Source organism: Eurytemora carolleeae, unplaced genomic scaffold (genome assembly GCF_000591075.1).
Source record: "Eurytemora carolleeae unplaced genomic scaffold, Eaff_2.0 scaffold992, whole genome shotgun sequence".
NCBI classification, from domain to species: domain Eukaryota; kingdom Metazoa; phylum Arthropoda; class Copepoda; order Calanoida; family Temoridae; genus Eurytemora; species Eurytemora carolleeae.
Genome location: NW_019396881.1, coordinates 3,511 through 25,328, shown reverse-complemented (window position 1 = coordinate 25,328; position 21,818 = coordinate 3,511). Strand labels below are relative to the sequence as shown.

The 21,818-nt window shown below is 34.4% G+C and overlaps 2 protein-coding genes across 2 annotated transcripts; both read left to right on the top strand.

Moving 5' to 3' along the window:
- Positions 1-1,977: 1,977 nt before the first annotated feature.
- On the top strand, positions 1,978-7,412 carry LOC111709698 (kynurenine 3-monooxygenase). Its single transcript, XM_023483568.1, has 5 exons — positions 1,978-2,701; positions 4,409-4,786; positions 5,259-5,891; positions 6,266-6,381; positions 7,080-7,412. Exons 1-5 carry the CDS (start codon positions 2,612-2,614, stop codon positions 7,276-7,278), a joined length of 1,416 nt encoding a protein of 471 aa, XP_023339336.1. The 5' UTR covers positions 1,978-2,611; the 3' UTR covers positions 7,279-7,412.
- Positions 7,413-19,827: 12,415 nt separating this feature from the next.
- On the top strand, positions 19,828-21,597 carry LOC111709700 (DNA-directed RNA polymerase II subunit 1-like). The gene is made up of 3 exons (XM_023483569.1): positions 19,828-20,173; positions 20,509-20,888; positions 21,202-21,597. Exons 1-3 carry the CDS (start codon positions 19,828-19,830, stop codon positions 21,544-21,546), a joined length of 1,071 nt encoding a protein of 356 aa, XP_023339337.1. The 3' UTR covers positions 21,547-21,597.
- Positions 21,598-21,818: the final 221 nt, after the last annotated feature.

Sequence of the window (21,818 nt, the reverse complement as noted above, 5' to 3'; positions counted from 1 at the left end):
TGAACTGAGTGAACTGAGTGTACTGAGTGTACTGAGTGAACTAAGTGTACTGAGTGAACTAAGTGTACTAAGTGTACTGAGTGAACTGAGTGTACTGAGTGTACTGAGTGTACTGAGTGTACTGAGTGTACTGAGTGTACTGAGTGTACTGAGTGTACTGAGTGTACTGAGTGTACTAAGTAAGTATCTCATTTGTGTCGTATAGACTGATGTTTTTGTACTTATTGAACTTCGAGAAATATGTTTACGTAACAATATTTCAAGTTTTGACATAATATTTGATGTTTATCAAGGATTTAATGCAAGGAAAGTTATTTCAGAGGTGTGCGCATCTTTTGTACTGCAGTGTACTGTCACTGGACGGTATGTAAACACAAGACGGATGTCGAAGCCTGACATGGGATCCATCTTTCACATAAATAATTAATGAAATATTCTGGTCATAGGAAACTATTATGTGAATTATAAAAGTTATCAAAATCTAATGCTTTTAACCTCCTCGGATACTAAACGAACACTGATGCGTCTATTCTTGTTTACAAATTTCGCCCAGAGAGAACTGGTTTCAATATGTACGCAGGGTATACGCAACTGTAATTAACTTTCATTGCATTACATTCTTGATGTTTATTGACAATACACAGTAAACACGTATAAGATACAAGTACAGCGTGATTCACATGTCAAGATACAAGTACAGGACGATCCATATCATGTGAGATACAAATAAAAAGAGATCCAGAAAGTGTTTAATCAGAAAATAAAAAAAAATTAAAAGCTGGAAAATTTACTTTTTTAAATGGATCACCCTATATAAATAGTATAAATACATCTATATATATATATATTTCAGTTTTTAACTTCACATTTTTTATTCAAAAAAATTATACTAAGCATAATGTTTCACGCCATCATGACGATCCTCAGTAGTTACAATTCTTTGAACAAACAATATATATATATATATTCTATTTAAAACAGGATTTATACTAAATATAAATGTAATTTGATATAAATAAATATTGTTTACGTAGAACAGATAACATGGATTAAAACAGGGGAGTTTCACAAATCCATTATCTTCTTCTTCTATATACATACTATGCTTGTCTGTCTGTCTGTTTGTTTGTTCGTTGTACCTCATATGACCGCAGGGAAGGTTCATAAAGACAAAAACAACAAAATGAAATAACTTTGCATACATAGATACAATCACTGAATTTTAGCAGACCCAGTTTAGAAAACAAATTGAAGGAAATAAACCAGTTTGAAGCGGACTCTCAATTTTACTTCTAAATGCAGTGTGACTCATAAAAAGAGCCTACAAAGAAACAAACTATTTGTTTCCAGTCATATATTTCATATTAAAATTATTTTATTTTATTATTTTTAGGACCCTCGACTAAAGTTTTCTGAAAATGTTTGGGAATTGCCAATTTGCTATTTAGTAAAAATGTTTTTCATATTTAACACTGTAGTGTATAGCTCAACATTTGCAATATTACCTTCTATTATTTTATTTGAAATATAAACACAGGGATATTCACAAAGCATGAAACTCACTTGCTCACAGACTTTTTAGTTATATTCATTGGAGACTTGATTTAATGAAATAGTAAACAATTGTGCTTCTTGGCTACAGAAGAACCAGAAAAAAAAACACTGTAACAGTTAATTCTTTCTTCTTTTTTATTCTAATATTTATATATTCTAATATTTATTATAATAATTAGAAATAAATGGAAGACGACGTTCAGTACTCAAAATTCTGGTTACTGCTGTATAATACGATTGTTAGAATTGACAAGTCTATATTTGAAACATTTTTGGTCGTCAAAATAAGTCCCATGCTTTGTTGGTAAACCTGGATATGTTATATATTACATATTTTATCAGCTGAAATAATTATGTTCCATGACGTCACCGATATAATACAAGAGAAGTGTGATACATGATATTGGTTTATCTTCTCCCTATCTCCAGTAGTACCCTGATACAGGAGCAGGGAAGGAGAGCCTTCTATCTCCAGTAGGACCCTGATACAGGAGCAGGGAAGGAGAGCCTTCTATCTCCAGCAGTACCCTGATACAGGAGCAGTGAGACTTAACTATCTCCCGCAATACCCTGATACAGGAGCAGGGAAGGAAAGACTTTTATCTCCAGTAGTACTCTGGTACAGAAGCAGGGAAGGAGAGACTTCTATCTCCAGAATATCACTGATACAGGAGCAGGGATTGGGAGCCTAGCATCTATCTCCAGTACACCATGACACAGGAGCAGGGAAAGAGAGCCGCCGCCTGTTATCTCATGTAGTACATAGTACAGGAGTAGGGAAGGAGATACGTCTTCTTTCTCCAGTAGTACACTGATACGGGAGCAGGGAAGGATTGACCCTCCTATTTCCTGATACAGAATCAGGAAAGGAGAAATGCAGGAACCATATTGTTTAAACTTCTCCTTCCTTCACTCTTCTCTACTCTGCGAACCAAGAAATAGTTTCTATACAATTAATTAACTTGGTCTCAAACTAGTTTCAGGATTTCAACTTTTTTAGAGGCAACCAAGTTTTCAGTCGATTAAAGGCGGGCTAGCTATCAAGAGGCGTGGCAGAATGACGGATAAGAAGGTGTGTGTGGCTGTGGTGGGGGCGGGGCTTGTTGGATCTTTGGAGGCGTGTTTTCTGGCTCAGAGAGGGATGGAGGTAGGTTTCTTATTCGACCCTATATATCATGAAAGAGCAAGAAATGTTATAAAGTACAAATTGGAATTACAAAACTTGATGAAAATCTAAAGTGGGTGATGGAGGGGAGGGTAGAGGGGGATACAAATATATTTGAAAATGTTATATACTCAGTTTTTATGTAAGGACGGAGGATTTATGAAATGAGGTAACTAATTTTTTTGGTGGATTTTTAGGAGGTCTTGATTTGATTTTTTAATAAATTGTCTTTTTGATCTATTAAAATTGATTTTTATTATCCCATAAGTTTTATTTTCAGTTTTAAAAAAAATTTATACGCAATTTTCTGTTTGTTGATTTAAGTTTTCACTCTTAAAGTTTATTTTCTATTTCAAGAATATCATTTTCATTCAAAGAAACAATTCGTCTTCCCAAATTTCATTTTCTTGTGATATTATTTTTGAATTGTGGGGTGCTTAGATTGTAAAAAATAAATAACATAACATTTTTGAAAGGACACTAATTTTCTATGAGACGGAGATTTAAAGAAAATTAATTACCGTCTTTACATAAAATAAGAATGCCATATATGAATTTTGTAATTATATTTATACTAAGCTTTTAGGACGCTTAGTGTCCATCTTCTATTGCAATTGTGAACATGTTCTCTTTGTAAAACAAAACAAAACAAAATTATCGGATTTTATAAAAGAAATTTCGTGTATTTTCAATATTTGCAAAAATTTAATTTTGTCAGAGGCAAATTTTTGAAAATTCAATACAACATTAACCTTCCCTGGGGTCACCCGAGGTCCCACAAAAAATATGGGCCCGATCGGTTTAGCCGTTCTGACGTTTATTGGATACAAACAAACAGACAGACAGACAATAACTGATATATCTGATATACTAGGCTTTTAGGGCGCTTCGCGCCCATCTTCTATTTCAACTTTTTATCTGTGAGCATCTTCTCTTTGTACAGTAAAAAAAAATAATAAAAAAGTTTGCAAATTTCATAATATTTTATCGTGCATTTTCAAATTTTTACAAAAATAATAAATTTTAAACACAAATTTTTTAGCCGTTTTGACGATTATTGGACACAAACAAACAGACAGACAAGCTAAATTTTCATCGTATTATATTATATTATACATATTTTTTCTTTGTCTTTTTTGTGCATGTTTTGATTCACATTTTTTTGCCATAAAAGTCATGAAAGAAGATTGGAGGAAATTATTTGTAATTTCAAAAAATAACAAAATTGTTGATTAATTCCTAGCTGCAAAATACAGTGGCAACCAGTCTTTTTCTAAAAATTAAGACTGCAATTTGTAACTGTTACTTTTCTGTAAATGTGACCTTAAACATTATATAATATTTACCTATTATTTAAAAATTTATCTTTAACTCCTTAAAAAAAAATATTAGACAAAGATGACTTTTTATTCCACGTTTTACCAGTTTTAACTGTATACAATACATTAACTTAATATTATTAAGGGGTATCTTAATTATCAGGATAAAAGATATTAGCTTTTGTTCCTAAATATTTTGCAACCTAATGGATTTTTGAACTATTTGATTATAGCAGACAAAGTTTGAAATATAAAAGATCTACTAAATCATATTTCAAATATACATATTTAAGAAAATTCGACTTTGAGATGAGTAATCAGTTTCTTTGATGTGTGATTTTGACATGTGCCATGATATGTAATATCCCAGGTTCATGTGTACGACGTGAGAGCTGACATAAGACAAATGGAGCATGTTCCAGGTAGATCAATCAACCTCGCCATGTCGGTCAGAGCGCTCTCCGCCCTCTCCCAGATCGGACTAGCGGACCATGTGAAGAACGAGTACGGTATCCCAATGTATGCTCGAATGATTCACAACCTGGATGGAGCTACTTTTCCTATTCCCTACGGGAAGGGTGAGCAGTGTATCTATTCTGTTGGGAGACGGTATGTAAATGAGATACTGTTGGATAAAGGAGATACATATTCGAATATAACTTACCATTTTAATCATAAACTACTCAAAGCAGATCTGGACAAACCACAGCTTATATTCGTCAGAACAGATTCAGACAATGAAGAAAAGGTAAAGGAATTTAGTCTTTGCACACAAATTCTAACTTTCTATTCTCTATATCTTTGCAACAAAATATTTTAAACTATGATTTTTTAAATCAAAGAATCAAAGTCTGAAATATCGAAGATTTACACGATCAGGATGCAAAGATAATGGGATTAACACATTTTTGAAAAGACTCGATTTAAAAAAAGTGAATTCAACAAATTGTTTTATTGTTAATAGTTGTAAAGGCACTTCCCAAGGAACAAGTCTCCAATTGTTCAATTTACAAAGGGGCATATTCTCAAATAGGCTCCGCTCATTGTTCGGACCTTCCAGAGTCTTTAACCCAACATATCCTCTCATTAACTGTATAAATCAATTTTCTTATGAACCTCGTAAAGGATTCTCTCATTTTGGGAAAAGTTCATATGGGAAAATATATTTCGGAAAATACTCTTGATCAACAATTAACGCCACTATTTCTTTTACTTTCCAGGTTATTGTGAATCCTGATCTGGTGATAGGCTGTGACGGAGCTTACTCTGCTGTTAGAAGAGAGATGATGAGAAAACCAAGGTTTAACTATAGTCAGGAGTACATACCTCATGCTTACATGGAGCTCTCTGTCCCACCAACTCCTGACGGAGATTTCGCAATGCCGCGAAACTATCTTCATATCTGGCCACGTGGTCAGTTTATGATGATAGCGCTGCCTAACCAGGACAGATCCTTTACTCTCACACTCTTTATGCCGACAGACACCTTTAGTTCTCTGACAGACACGGAGTCCGTCCTCCAGTTCTTTAATGAGAACTTTCAGGATTCCATTCCTCTGATAGGACAGGAGAACCTAGTTAAATCCTATCTAGAAAACCCTGCTCTGCCTCTTGTAAGTATAAAATGCTTCCCGTACAACATTGGTTCGACCGCTGTTATCATGGGGGACGCGGCGCATGCCATGGTTCCCTTCTACGGTCAGGGGATGAACTGCGGGATGGAGGACTGCTTGGTGATGAACGACTGTTTGAATCAGAACCCGGAGCTAGGTGTGGCTCTTGATGAGTACAGTAAGTTTAGGAATCCTGATGCAGAGGCAATGTGTGATCTAGCATTATACAACTATGTTGAGGTAAAAATATGACAAAACTTTTCGACCTTTTCTTAAACAAGCATTTGATATTTGTTGCAAAACTACTTCAGGATTAACTTATAAAATCATTTTTTGGTGGGTGTATCAAGACAGCTGGGGGGCCAGAAAAATATTGACAGAAGCTTCTAAACATAAATTTCCATAAAATATAAAGTACAGAAAAGTTCCCTATGCTCGTTTTTATTAGTCAAGGATAGTGTTCAAAGAAAAAGAAGCTAAAGTAATTTTCTTTTTAAAGTTAAGAAGCTTTTAAACAGATTTTTCATCCAAACAAAATGTTGGATAACCCTTTTATCTGCAGATGTATGATATTTTTTCGTTTCTTTTCGGAGCATCTTATTTTTGTTTACTAGATGAGAGATTTGGTGAATAAGAAATCCTTCCTCCTTCGTAAAAAATTCGATAATTTCCTTCACTGGATGTTTCCCAACAAATGGGTTCCACTCTATACTTCAGTCACCTTCTCCAGGTAAATATTTATACAATTGGACCCATAAAATATGAAGCCGACATATATGCAGAAGGACCCATAAAATTTGAAATATGAAGACGACATTAATATAATCTTTGTGTATTTTTATATTGTTTTGGCACACATTGTTTTACCATTATAGCTTGAATTGCAATTTGATTGGAGTGGTTCTTAACAGACTGTTCAATTGTTGCTTAATTCATGTTCATTGGACAATTTAAATCATAAATTCTACAGTTTTATGGGTCTCACTGTAGTGGATGCAAATGTAGATGTCTTGTCCGTTTCTTGTATGGGGTTTTTCGTTCCAAATGAATTTCTAAACGGCTGAACCGATTCTTTAGTGGAACCTCATATGACTCCAGGAAATCAACAATGATTAATTAAATGTATGTCTTCCTTTTTCACAGTTTTCTGGTTCTCAGTTTATAACATAGACTTAAATTAATTCAAATTAATTATCTTAAATTAAATAAATTTTTGAAGGTACTGAGATTTTGACACAAACTAAAATTTTCTAATCCCCATATCTTTGCAACCCAATTTCGTAAACCTTTGATATTCTGTTAGATAAAATAATCTAAGTAAAAAAATCTAAGATTTACACCATCAGGTTGCAAAATTATAAAATAATCTTAACAAAAAAATAGTAAGTATTAAATGTAATGATTAAATGTTTAAATGTATATATTTAGAATGCGCTATCATGAGTGTATCTTGAATAAGGACTGGCAGGACTCCACCATAACCCGGATATTTAGCGTGGGTGGGTTAACCGGCCTCCTAGCTGTATACTTAGCCTCCAAACATTTTACAGGAACTGCTCAGCTACTCCAGGATGTTGGACTCAACCTTCTTCATAGGATTCAGCGGCTCCAGGCAATATGGTTCTAACATGCTCTAAGGTCGTAACTTTATTTGAAGATGGCGCTGATTTACAATGCGTCGTTAACTACGATATCCACATTGGAAACTCTTTATTTAAAGCGACTTGTACTTATTTAGTGAAATACACCTTGTCTTATATTTACGATTTACTGAGCACTGACCTTTTTAGATATTCAATAACATTTTAGAAGGATTAAATTTTTCTGCGTGGACCATAAAATATTCGGATTAATTCTGAAAGTTAAATGCGAGGAATGTATAACTTAAAAAGAGATTGTGGATCAACGTAATTTATTTGACCCAATGCCTGCAGTGTAAAAGAGTGTCATCAATGAATCACATTCAACACCCATTTAGATGCCGGATAAATCGTCTTCGCTTTAATTTGTCTCGTCTCTTATCTTCTTGTATAAAATCAACAAGCTATTTTCTGTTTGAAAAAGACAATTCTATGGCCTAAGATGGCGCAAATCATTTAAGGGATAAGTTTGTCCGAGCTGAATATTATGATCTAGAGCTGGGAACTTTAGAATGGGATACCTTTAATCACGACTGCTTAATCCGAATATCCAATGTAGACACTTTTAATTTCTTGCTTAATCCACTCTTTTTTGGATATAGTGTAGCGACGAATAAATAGACCTCCACAATAGTACCGAAACCGGTTTTTTAAAATAAGAGAGTCCCTCCCGTCTCTGTATATTCATCATAATTAAATGTCGAGATCTCTCATTAAATGGCGCGCAAAGTTTTAAATTTCCTGGCTTGTGATACGCAACTCTGATTGGTTGAATTTTATTCACTTTCAGGATACAAACACAAGATTAGGTTAGTCTCAAGACTAAGGAAAAGAGAGGAACAAGCATTGATCTTGATATCCATCATTCTAAAGTTCTCAGCCCAGTTCAGGCTGCATCAGAATACACCCAGAAACTTTTTTATCCATCATATAAAATTCTTCAAGCTGAATCACATATAAAAAGTTACATAACACGATACATTCTTTATTTGCAAAACTGCAAAACCTGTTATTGCATGTGCATTTTGCAGTATGCTTTTTCTTAATGTGTGTAAAGTTATACAATTTGCAGTATATATAAATATGTAGATATGTACTTTGTGAATAAAAACACCACAATTTAAAAAAATCTTTTTGTTTCAATCAAAGCTAAAACGGAAATACACATTAGATTTCTCTCATTTTTTGGAAATTGGAAAGGAAATGCGTACATTATGAAAATAAAAGGACAAATATCTCTTGCTTGTATTTAATTCAATCGAATCAAATAGTTTTTTCAGAAAACCTTTAGAGGTAAATAATAAACTATTTTAACGATTATTTTCATCTTCCCTTGATATTGGCCTTTTTTTAGCTTCATATCAATTCTTAATTCTTAAAACGTTTATATATTTGGATTGGTGAAAAAGTTTCTTTATTTATATCTACTATAAAGTATAATGTAAATATAAAAAAGAAATAAAAAATCAAATGTCAATTCGATCATAATCCAATATATCTTCATATTCGTAGTCTGTAAAATCCGGGAACGTAGCGTCTTTGTCTCTCAATCCGGAATCAGCTGATAAACTGGGATCAGAGGAGTAATCAGCTGATAAACTGGGATCAGAGGAGTAATCAGCTGATAAACTGGGATCAGAGGAGTAATCAGCTGATAAACTGGGATCAGAGGTGTAATCTGCTGATAAACTGGGATCAGAGGTGTAATCAGCTGATGAACTAGGATTAGAGGAGCAATCAACCGATAAAATCCTCCCAAGAACAACGAACTGATAAAAGAAGAGCTGAGTTATCATCAGGGTTGTTAGTAGGTTCATTTTTTAATGCTTGTATTTACTGAACTAAAAGATAAAATCGCGGATTTTCTTGAGATTTTTCCGAAGATTTGTATTTGCTTGATTTAAATCAATTTTAACTATATGATAAGTTACAAAATATAACAAAATATTTTTACTCGCTTAAATACAGTTAAACCCTAAGTGAGCCATACATGGAAAGAATTTATCAAATGTCGTCTTGACAATTTTTCAATGGGTTTCATACTTTATTACGTAAATCTCAGTATTTGCGAAAATAAATATTTAGCCATGAATACGCGAGACTGGTTTAAAGAGCTCCATATAATCATTTAATTAAAAAATAGATATCTGCAACAGTCCATTTTCAGAAAGTGAAGAATACGACATTTGATGAATTCTCTCGATGTTTGGCTTATTTAGCGTTAAACTGTATAAAAAAGTTTTTATTTATATTTCACAAAAAGGATGATTCTCTTCAAATATAACGATCTGGAATTCCTTTTGTAGTTCTGTCTTAAATATAGCTTATGAAGGCATATTCAGCGCTTTGGTATGGAAACCTTGAAATGTAAGTTCCGTGCAGCTCACTATAGTTTCAGTAGAAGTAAACATTTTCATTTACAGTTATAGCGCCGATATAAGGATTTATATCTAATTTTTGATGAGATAGATAGATGTTACCGCCATGAAATTTCTATTGGTTCAGAATAGGCACCAAACACATGACTGAACCCTTATTGGATCAGGTGCTAATAAACCCAGCATACTAGATTGACAGCCGTACGTCCATTAAGTATCATATTTCACGGGGAACCCTGTATAAAAATAGAGTAGAACAAATATTCATTTAAAAATTGGAAGACGACCACAATTTTGTCAATTTACGTTTTGAGTACTATAAAGGCTAAAAATTGAAAAGATATTTTGTTGAAGTGATGTTTTAAAATATTACTTTTATTTAAAAACATGCACAAAAAGTTTCTAAAAAGCTTCACATGTTACAAGTGTTGCAGTCGAGTTGCAGGGTCTATGATTATAAATATCTGGGTTAAGAAGAATGAAAAATGAGTGTTGGAGCAAAAAGTGTTTTTATTTCCACTTCCTGGAAATACATACTATAAATTATCCAAACGGCCTATGCACTATAGCTACGTACATGGTGTCCCAAAACATATGGAATTTAAAGACGACTTAAAGATTAAAGCTAGTCTTCAATCTTGTATACAATAGTACCCATAGAATTGTGGAATAGGAAGACGACATGAAATATAATCTTATGTATTTTATGTTATTATAATGTTACAAGAATTCAGAACGTGTGCAACAGAGTTGGGAACTTTTGAATGGTGGATATCGGGATTAATGCTTGATCTCACCTTTTTCTAAATCTCCAGATTAAATAATGCTTGTTCTCCTCTTGATATTTATCTCCAGATTAATTAACCGATCGGGATTAAAGATATCCCATGCTAAAGCTCCCAGCTCAGATCAATTTTCTTCCTCTTCGATATCTTGTGATGGTCATACCTTGCAGGGATAACTTTAATTAAGGAATCAAGCAATTGTTCACAAATCTAAAAGTTTCCGCATTGGATATCGAGATTAAGCGTTTAAGATTAACGATACATAAGTTCTGACCACCTCTGTATTAAGCTTGAAAGTCAACGTATTAAGTGTAATGGGTCGGTGTATCCTGTACAAAGAGGTTTCACCATCTTAAAAGCTTTCTAGTAGGTACGCCACATTATGGAAATCTATGCATTTTATTTACACATTTTGTAATTAGGTGGCTATCAAAGATCAAAGACGATCTTAACGTTATTTTTCAACTATTAGGTTTAGTGGGACACCTTGTATGCACCATGAATTTACTCAATAAAATATACATTCATGATACAATCATTTTCATACTGTTATTAATTCATTTTTTTTTTCATTGAATAAACCCCCCCCCCCCCTGGAGTCTGAATACTAATTGACAAAAATAAACATAAAACGTTTTCACATAATTGTATTTTTCATGTGATATTCAATAGTTTCTGGTATGTACACATTGTACATTGCAATTTGAAGATTTCTACAGAATATTAGAGTTAGGAAATAGCCAAGATTTTTCCATTGTCAGTCTCAAATTATCATAGATAGACCTGACATTAACAATAGTATCATATATTATTTTATTACTTTATAGTTTCTCGTCATTTTATTGCAATAGGGGGGGGGGGGCTAGTAATACGATTGAAGAACGAAAAGGAGGGTTTGGACGGTTTTCTTTTATTGATTATCGCCTCCGTCTGTTCTAAGAAGTACCCTGAGAACACGGTTTTGTCGGAACCGATGTTTCTAAAGATTCCTGGAAGAAATCAGAAACCTTAGAATTCCTGGAATATGTATTTCAAGCTGTTCACACAACTGATCATTGACCAGCCCCCCTCTATATGTGTAATTATAGAAACTATAGGAGTTAAATATTCTTTTCTCGTTTATATTTCCAAATCTGAAACTATACTTAAGTTTTATTTCTACATGCTTTAGTGAAAATAAGTTTTATTTTTCTAAAAATATTTCCTGGATTTTTTATATAGGTACAGTCGTATTTTATGCGAGTTTTTTTTAGGTTATCACAATCTTTTTTTTCAAATTAATAACTTTTTTTCGGTTTTGAGCAACAAAAGTTTTGAAATGTTTTTGTAACATGGATGAGCTAAATAGTAATATTATAATATAAACATGGGGCTAAGCTTAGGTTAAAGAGGGGGATGTGGGGGGGCGTATTTACAAGGGGGGAGGGGGCTTGTGGGAAATCAAATAGTCCTGACATGAGAATAATAATTTGACATATAATTGGTAAAACGGCAGGAAGCCAGAATAATACTAAAACTTCCAAATAAATATTCCAAACTTCTCTGCTCAAATACTTTCTGGTAAAATCAATCCCATGACTGGAAATCCGTTGGCAGAATGTACTCCGTGTCACTTGGTTAAAGTGAAGAATATCCACCCTGTCTTGGGACCACACAGGGCTGATGCAATTTGAAAAAGTTGCAACAGTTTTCAAATGTTCTATGAGTTCTAATTACTCAGGTTTCTTCGCTACATTTTTCATAAATGTTCTTTTCGTTTAGAAGTAAATTAAATATCTCATTTAGGGAAACTGTTTAAATTAGTATATCTACAGAGTACAGGTGGTACCAAAAAACATGTGAATTCAGTGACGACATAATTCTTACATGTTTTCAATTATAACTTATCTTATGGAATTTAGAATTCTTGAATTTTGAATTTTTTCAGTTTAAGCAAAAATACGATCGTTTTTAATCAATAACTTTTTGGCTTTCAAAATCGTCAATAAATTCTCATGTTTATTTGAATTTGAATATTCAAGTTCGTCCAGAAAGACACGGATATAAAAAGATGAGATTATATTCTGATTTTCATAAGTTAAATTTACAGTCAGACCCAGAAAGCTGTGGAATGTTAAGACGACATTAAAGGAAGTGTATGTTCTACTATAAGTAAATTATAAATCATTTATTAAGTGCAAAAAGAGTCTGTTTACACTGGAAAGGTTTCATGTTCATTGGACCATTTAACGTCATAACTTAAGTCTACAAGTCGTATTCCTATTCCAGAGTTTTCTGGTTCTCACCGTAGCGAAACTGTTTATTATAAAGTATAGTATAAAATACAAAGTTCTCTCATCTATCTCATCCTTTGAAAAATGTTATCAATGCCGCGTAAATAAATCTAAATATATCGTCACGAATCAAGATCTAATTCCAATTCTATATTGAAGTTTATTGAACAATTTATTGATATTTGAACAAGCTGACATAAGAATATGACTGCAATTTAGTCATCATAATTTGACAGTCAGACAGGAGACAGCTTTTATATTAGAGAATTGAGTATTTTACTTTTACAAATGCTTAATACAGGGATGGGCATCAGTTTGAAATCTGCTTTTATCATTAAGTTTTTCTTTTTAATTTAAAAGTGCTCCACAAGAATGCGAGTTACAATTGTAAAATTGTATTCTTTGTAAGTTTGCTAATGCTTACCATAAATCGTTTCATGGTCAATATCTTTGGCCAGAGTAAAAATTTTGAAAGATGTAATAAAAGCAAGTTTATCAAGCATACGATTTAAATAATCCAATTATCATTTCTGATATTTGTGAATAAACTTTATAATCTTCTATGTATACTCAAGAAAAGGTGGATGCAAATTATATGTTTTATCTAATTTGTTTCATAAAATTTATGAATATGTTGTTATGTTTAATTAAAACCTTTTTTTAATCTATCGACGTAGTTTCAAACTACCCTCCAAGGGCAATTTGAAACCTTTAAGCTTTATAGCTGAGTTAATAGTAGGATATCTTCTTTTTCTGTGTCTGGAAAAGTGTTAATTCGGTCAGTTTACTTCCTTGTCTCTGCATTAAAATCCGTACATAAATCATTATAACAGTAAAAAAGATCAATTTTCAGATAGAAAAAGAAGAATATCTCCATCATTTTTTCTTTGACAAAGTTTAAAATGGTGCCATTGTGAATCAGGCATTTTAAATGAAAAATCACTTGAAGAGAAAGGTCTAAGTAAGATTTGTGGAGTTTAGATTGATTCTATAAACCAGAGTTTTGAAATCATTTCAACAGTTTTTAACATCAAATTTATAAACTTTCTATAGAAAGAGGAACTGTCGCCGTAATTACATTTATGTGGACAATAATTTTTTTTAAGATAGAAAAAATTCGATATCTTCCAAATTTTTATTCAGATAACAAGTAAAGGGTTTACTGTTAAGAATTATCTCGAGTTTTTTCTCTCAAAGACACACTTTAAAGAGAGGGGGGGGAGGATAATTGCTTTTGGGTTGAACATTAAGAGGGATATATTAGAGTGTCATTCTCTGGATTCACTCGTCTTCATAAAGAACCAGAAATAAAAAGAAAAACTTATTATACCTGTGCCAACGAAGCGATAATCTAAAATTTCTGAGAAGTCGGAAAATCTGCGAATCCCTGGGAACAAGTGAAACCAAGCAGATGAATGAAAATAATCATGTGAACACCGTATTCCCAGAATTCTAGTTAGATACGATAAATATGGCGTTTTCCTAGAATTTTTCGGTTTTGCGTGAAAACAATTAAATTGGTCTATCAATATTACAGTCAATGATAAGAACCGTTGGGTGATAAACAAATATGACCCACCCCCTCCTCAAAACGCTCAGTTTAATACAATATTTAACGACAATTCTGTAAAAGTATTTACATTTAATTTTTCAATGTGTAAAGTTCAGTGTGTTCTTGCCGTATACAAAACATTATTATTTGAAATGTAATTTTTTTCCTAAATATTACATTACATGTAAATTTGAATCAATATCAACGGAAAAAATATTCCACAAAAAATTTCGAGGTTAATATCATACAGCTCAGCTAGCGAATCTTAAAGGGACTGTAAGCATAATTTGAGTTGACCCTCGATGAACAGATGGAAATGCCAGATTTACAAGGGTTCACTTAAAACCTTATTCTGAGTAAAAATGCGGAATATTGAGTTATTTTCTCACCAGAATATTGTTTATTTCTGGGAATCTCTTGGTTGTTATTTTTATGGAAAAAATGGACAATTCAGTTTTGCAGAGAAACCCAAAATGATAATAAACAGTTTAAATAAACAAAAACATGCATATCTCCATCAAACTTGATCAAACAAAGTTGTCAAGGGTATCCTTGTAAATCAGGTATTGTCATATTAGCATTGAGGGTCACTTGTAACTTTGCTTACATTCCATTATAATATTAGGTATACAATGGTGAATTTAAGGAATTATAAAATTGAGTATATAATGGTGAATTTAAGGAATTATGAGATGTTATGCACATGGCATGGTGAATTTAATGAATTATATGATTGAGTAATGGTGAATTTAAGGAATTATAAGATTGAGTATAAAATGGTGAATTTAAGGAATTATAAGATTGAGTATAAAATGGCGAAATTAAGGAATTATAAGATTGAGTATAAAATGGTGAATTTAAGGAATTATAAGATTGAGTATAAAATGGTGAATTTAAGAAATTATAAGATTAAGTATAAAATGGTGAATTTAAGAAATTATAAGATTAAATATAAAATGGTGAATTTAAGGAAGCCTCTAAATGCTCCCTAATCGCCAAGTTCAATGCACGCGTAATTTGAATTGGGCGGATGTTTAATTCTCCACTATTACCCCCCCCCCCTCCAACCTCACCTCACCCCAACCTTTCCCCCGTCCAACCTTCCCCCCCAACCTCCCTTTTCCCGTCACCTCCCCTCCCCAACGCTATAATGCAACTATCACTAGGGGCGTAGATAAAAATTTGTCCAGGGGCGGTGCTGAAACCTAAACACTTTCCCCCATCCCACTTTTTACGCCCCTGACTGCCCCCTCACACCAAGTCACCCCACCTCCGAAAGCCAATTAATATCCATTCCCCCCTTTCCTCCCCTTCTTAACTTTACAAAGATCTCATCTCAAAGAATAATACTGCACATTTCTGCACCTGCAGGAACACAGAACGGAATCATCAAAATCAAATATTTTTAAACCAATAAGCCTTAAGGACCCATCCAACCTCTGCAACCTAATAACTTCTTTACTGAGTTACTACATAACCAGAAAACTCCAAAATAGGAAGACGACTTTATAGCAATTGCGTAAGCGTATTTGATGTAGTTATAAGGCAATTAGTTTGACTAGGCACTTATTAAATCACAAATCAAGTGAAATGTGTCTGTTAACCCTGCACGATTTCTGTTTCTGTTCGCTCATTGGACTATCTAAAGTCATAATTTGAGTTTAAACGTCGTCTTCCTTTATTCCACAGTTTTCTGGTTCTTACTGTAAGTATTGAAATTCAATGTGTTGGATTTATAACAAGGGGGGGGGGGTTAATTCGAACCAAGCAAAGAACAATACTTATATCTGTCAAATGAATTTGTACATTTCTAAGCGAATATGTATTTTGTATATCTATTGTAAACAATGCAAAATATTAATATTTTAGAATATTTTCTTGCAAAACAAGAAACTGACTAATATTCGCATTCATTTGTTTCATATTTGGTTCCCAGCCAAAACTATACTTAAAAAGAATTTCCTGACAAAATGTTTCCTACTGCAATATCTAGTGCAATATTCTACAACCAAGGACCAAGGATGTTAAAAACTAAGGATACACATGCACTAAACTAAGAAAATGCTATTTGGGCCTATTTGAAACATCGTAATGCATGGAAACACATAAAATTGCGAACTAGGAAAACGACCGTTAAACGTTCAAGCAGCGATTGCTTGAACCCATTTTACTGTTATTCTTCAAGCTACTGGTGAAATAGGTGAAGCTATTTGGTTTAAAACAACATATAATACATATACGATTGCTTAAAATCGTCTCGCCTTTTCAGCGAATCTATATTTTTTTCTAACTTTTAAACAAAATTATGACACTATTAAATCCCTCATTGCAACATTAGATTGCAATATTAGATTGCAACCCAAGGGAGGCAATCTAATTGATTGCGAATTTTTCTGCCAAGAAGTTGCGGAATTGCAACTCCGCAAGCAGATGTATAGTTATTAAAAACAGAAAAACAACGATATTATTTTTACTATTGATCCGATAAAGGGCTTCAAGGTACTGTTGTGAATCGAGAATATAACGATACAAATGAAGGATCACTTCAAAGTACGTTGACATTTCTTCTAATTGCATGGATCCTTATTTTACATAATTCTTGGCTTACAGCTGAGGATGCAGTTTTTCTGCAAAATCCTGCAGTATCACGGTAAACCCAGTCCAATCCTTTCATAGTTCTCTTTTCCACCTTGGGACTTTTTCTTTCACAAGCTGAGGTCTATGCAAACATGCATTTTATTATATACACACGTTGCACCGTGCACTCTATTGAATATAAGGGAAGTAAAGAAAATTGCATGTTTTCATATCAAATGAGCTGATTTGTCTGGAAAAATCTATCTTTTGAGTATTTTTTTTAAGTGCAACTGTTTCCGACCTTTTTTGTCTTCATTGCACGACTATTATTATAACTTTTTAAATTTAAAAAGATTTTCATTTTACCCTATAACAATTCATAACGTGATTCGTGTTTTCAACATTTTTAAAAGGTTCTCAAAAATATCTAAATTTTTCACCACGTACAAAATTGTTTGAACTAAAATTTGTTTACTACGCCAATATTTAACCCTGTGGAAAGATGTATTAAAAACGAACCAAAACCGTTTGTTTACAACGATAGTTTTTCCTTATATTTTCTCTTATAAAAAATTCTTTTACATAGTTTAAAAAACAATCTTTTACATAATACAGTTTGGAAATGTTGAATCCTCAGATATTTTTGGGGTAGCTGTTAGAAAACGAATCAAGTTACTGCCCATGCCATGAATACATAAACTCTAGTCAAATCACAATATAAGAAAGAAATTAATTTTATACGGACTAACTGGTCAAATTTTAACAACTCAAAACTCTGAGGAAAGTAAACTTGCTTCGTTGTTATATGGATTTCAAAACATGAGTTTTCATAAGAATAGCTTCTTATAAACAGAAGTTTAAAAACTTAGTAAAGTTCTAGAGCTGTTTTCCATGACGCATTATACAAAAATGTAAATAAATTTACCCCCTTTTCCCTAGTTCTAATACCCTCTAATATCTTTTCATACATATATATAAAGTTGTAATCTCTGTTTGTCTGTCTGTCTGTTTGTTTGTCCGATCATAGCACAGGAACCCCTTGACCGATTTGCCTTAAATTTTTATTTGCAGACACGGGAGACTTGGTTTTGAGATTCTAAGTTAAGTATAAGGTTGACTTTAATAGGGAAAATTTAGTTTCCTGGTAAAATCATTCAAGTGCGGGTACAGGGCAGGAGGAGTAACTTTCAGTAACCTTGGCAGCGCTGGGTTCCCAAGCTAATAGTGCATATATAAAGTAGTAATGTTTGTTTTGCAATTTGTTTGTATGTATGTAATAACTCATAAACACCTTGACAAAGGCATTGAGTCTTTACCACAAACTCTGGTTTTCTAATCCTTATATCTTTTTATTACAATGTCATAGACCTTAGATATTTCAAACTATGAATTACGGTAAATCAAATAATCCAAGTTTGAAATATCAAAGGGTTACATCTTCCGGTTGCCAAAATAAGGGGATTAGAAAAAGAAAGTTAAGTTTCAAGGCAAAGCTGGGTTTCCAAGCTAGTTTCTAATTGTAAAATAAGAAGATTAATGATGTATTATACAGGGTGTCCCACATTAAATTAGACCTCGTCAATGGGTCTAAATTAAAATTTGGGGGATAAATCAGAAAATTTATGAAGAATGAGTCATTTTAAAAAATTTTATAAGGCAAAAAATGCTAGATTTTTGAGTATTATGTGCGTATTTTGGCGTTAAAGATTGGAGATAATCTAATATGATATGGGACGCTCTGTATATTAGAATGCACGTGGTGTAAACGTCAACATGAATATTTTATATTTTATCCCCTGGGATAAAAGGGTTGACACGGAAGGCAGTTCTTAAAATATCCCGGATAACGCCGGACACATCATCTAGTTTACCCAGAAAGGATGAGACTTATGAAACGGCTGAACGAAATTTATACTTAATGTTTCCTAATATTGGTGTTTCCCTGTTTCCTCTGTGAATAACCTTATATGAAAGAGAAAGGGATGAATGTATAACCAAGAAAAAATGTATTCAAGGCAAGGGTTTCAGGGTTTCACGGATAAAACAGAAATTACTCTTGTCTACAGCGTCACGGGATATAAATCCTTGTTAATAAACCCGTCCTGGAACCTGTAAAAAATATACAATTTTTTCAAATCAGATTTCCCAAGTTTAAGGAATTTTTCTGCTGCTTTACATTTGTTAAAATATTTGGAGGTTACTCGAGAAATCAATTAAAATTACAGAACTGGACATTTGCAGTCCTTAACCCCCCCCCCCCTCCAGTAGTCAGGTTTGGGGTTCGCAGATTTAAAGATAAGTTTTTAAATGCTCCCCTTTCAGAAACATTCTTCCTCGTTGAAATACTTATTGAAACCAGGTTGGGTTGGATTCCCAGGAACATAAATCCTGGTAGCGGAGACATTGCAGGTTCATTTCTATACATGGATTAAAATAATCAGGACTGTTAGACGGAACCAGGATCAATACCTACTCGATCCGGTATAGGAAAATACAGGGAACCTACTCCAGGATATGGAGAATCTTTTCCAGGATACAGGGAACCAATTCTAGGATACAGGGAACCTACACCAGGATACAAAGAACCTACTCCAGAATATAAGAAACCTACTTCAGAATACAGGGAACCTACTCCAGGATACAGAGAACCTACTTTAGGATACAGGGAACCTACTCAAGGATATAGGGAACCCACTCCAGAATACAGGGAACCTACTTCAGAATACGGGAACCTACTCTAGAATATAGGGAACCTACTCCAGGATACAGAGAACCTACTTTAGGATACAGGGAACCTACTCAAGGATATAGGGAACCCACTCCAGAATACAGGGAACCTACTTCAGAATACGGGAACCTACTCTAGAATATAGGGAACTTACTCCAAGATACAGAGAACCTACTCCAGGATGCAGGGAACCGTCTCCAGAATACAGGGAACCTACTCCAGGATACATGGAACCTACACTGGATGCAGGGAACCTACTCCAGGATACAGAGAATCAAATCCAAAATACAGGAACCTACTCCAGGATACAGGGAACCTACTCCTGAATTCGGGAAACCAACACTAGAATACAGGGAACTTACTCCAAGATACAGGCAGCCTACTTTAGGATCTTCTCCAGGATACAGGAAACCTACTCCAGGATACAGAGAACCTTCTCTAGTATACAGGGAACCTACTCCAAGATACAGAGAACCTACTCTGGAATACAGGAACCTACTCCAGGATACAGGGAACCTACTCCGGAATACAAGAAACCTACTCCAGGATTCAGGGAATCAATTCAAGGATACAGGGAACCTACTCCAGGGTACAGGGAACCTACTCAAGGATTGAGGGAACCTATGCCATGATTCAGGGAACCTAATCCAAGATCATGGGAACCTACTCCAGAATACAAGGAACCTACTCCAGGGTACAAGGTACCTACTCCAAGATACAGCAAACCTACTGCAGGACACTGGGAAGTTACTCCAGAATACAGGGAACCTACTCCAGATTAGAGGGAACTTACTCATGGATACAAGGAACCTACTCCAGGACACTGGGAAGTTACTCCAGAATACAGGGAACCTACTCCAGAATACAGGGAACCTACTCCAGACTAGAGGGAAACTATTCCAGGATACAGTGAACCTACTTAAGAATACAAGGAACATACGCCAGGATACAGGGAACCTATTCCAGAACACAGGGAAACTACTGCAGGATCAAGGAATCCTACTCCAGGATACAAGGAACCTACTTCAGGATACAGAGAACCTACTCCAGAATACAGGGAATCTTCTCAAGCATACAAGGAACCTACTCTAATATACAAAGAACCTACCTCAGGATACAAGGAACATACGCCAGGATACAAGGAACCTATTCCAAGATACAGGGAACCAACTCCAGAATACAAAGAACCTACTCAAGGATACAGGGAAACTATTCCAGGATACAGGGAATCTACTTCCAGAATACAAGGAACATACGCCAGGATTCAGGGAATCAATTCAAGGATACAGGGAACCTACTCCAGGGTACAGGGAACCTACTCAAGGATTTAGGGAACCTATGCCATGATACAGGGAACCTACTCCGAGAAAATGGGAACCTACTCCAGAATACAAGGAACCTACTCCAGGATACAAGGTACCTACTCCAAGATACAGCAAACCTACTCCAGGACACTAGGAAGTTACTCCAAAGTACAGGGATCCACTCCAGAATAGACGGAACCTACTCCAGGATACAGAAAACCTACTCCAGAATGCAGGGAACCTACTCAAGGATACAAGGAACCTACTCCAGTACACTGGGAAGTTACTCCAGAATAGAGGGTAACTATTCCAGGATACAGTGAACCTACTTAAGAATACAAGGAACATACGCCAGGATACAGCCAGAGAACCTACTCCAGAATACAGGGAATCTACTCAAGGAAACAAGGAACCTACTCCAGGATACAAGGAACCTACTTCAGGATACAAGGAACATACGCCAGGATACAGAGAACCTATTCCAGGATACAGGGAACTTACTCCAGAATACAAGGAACCTACTCAAGGATACAAGGAACCTACTCCAGGTTACAGGGAACCTACTTCAGGATACAGGGAACCTACTTCAGGATACAGGGAACCTACTCCAGGATACTGGGAAACTATTCCAGGATACAGGGAACCTAGTCCAGGATAAAGGTAAGCTATTCCAGGATACAGGGAACCTACTCCAGGATACAGGGAACCTACTCAAGGATTCAGGGAATCTATTACAGGATACAGAGAACTTCCTCCAGGATACAGGAACCTACTTTAGGATACAATGAACCTACTCCAGGAAACAGGAAACCTACTCCAGGATACTGGGAACCTACTCCAGAATACAAGGAATATGCGCCAGGATACATGGAACCTATTCCAGGACACAGAGAACCTACTCCAGGATACAGGGAACATACTCCATGATAC

Bases quoted from the DNA above. Each gene is read 5' to 3' on its own strand.
- LOC111709700 (XM_023483569.1), top strand. From the start codon at position 19,828: ATGCAGGGAACCTACTCCAGGATACAGAGAATCAAATCCAAAATACAG. The intron at 20,174-20,508 runs GTACAGGGAACC...AACCTACTTAAG, and splicing joins TACAGGGAACCTACTCCAGG to AATACAAGGAACATACGCCA. The intron at 20,889-21,201 runs GTACAGGGAACC...TAACTATTCCAG, and splicing joins TACAGGGAACCTACTCCAGG to GATACAGTGAACCTACTTAA.
- LOC111709698 (XM_023483568.1), top strand. From the start codon at position 2,612: ATGACGGATAAGAAGGTGTGTGTGGCTGTGGTGGGGGCGGGGCTTGTT. The intron at 2,702-4,408 runs GTAGGTTTCTTA...GTAATATCCCAG, and splicing joins TGGCTCAGAGAGGGATGGAG to GTTCATGTGTACGACGTGAG. The intron at 5,892-6,265 runs GTAAAAATATGA...TTTGTTTACTAG, and splicing joins CATTATACAACTATGTTGAG to ATGAGAGATTTGGTGAATAA.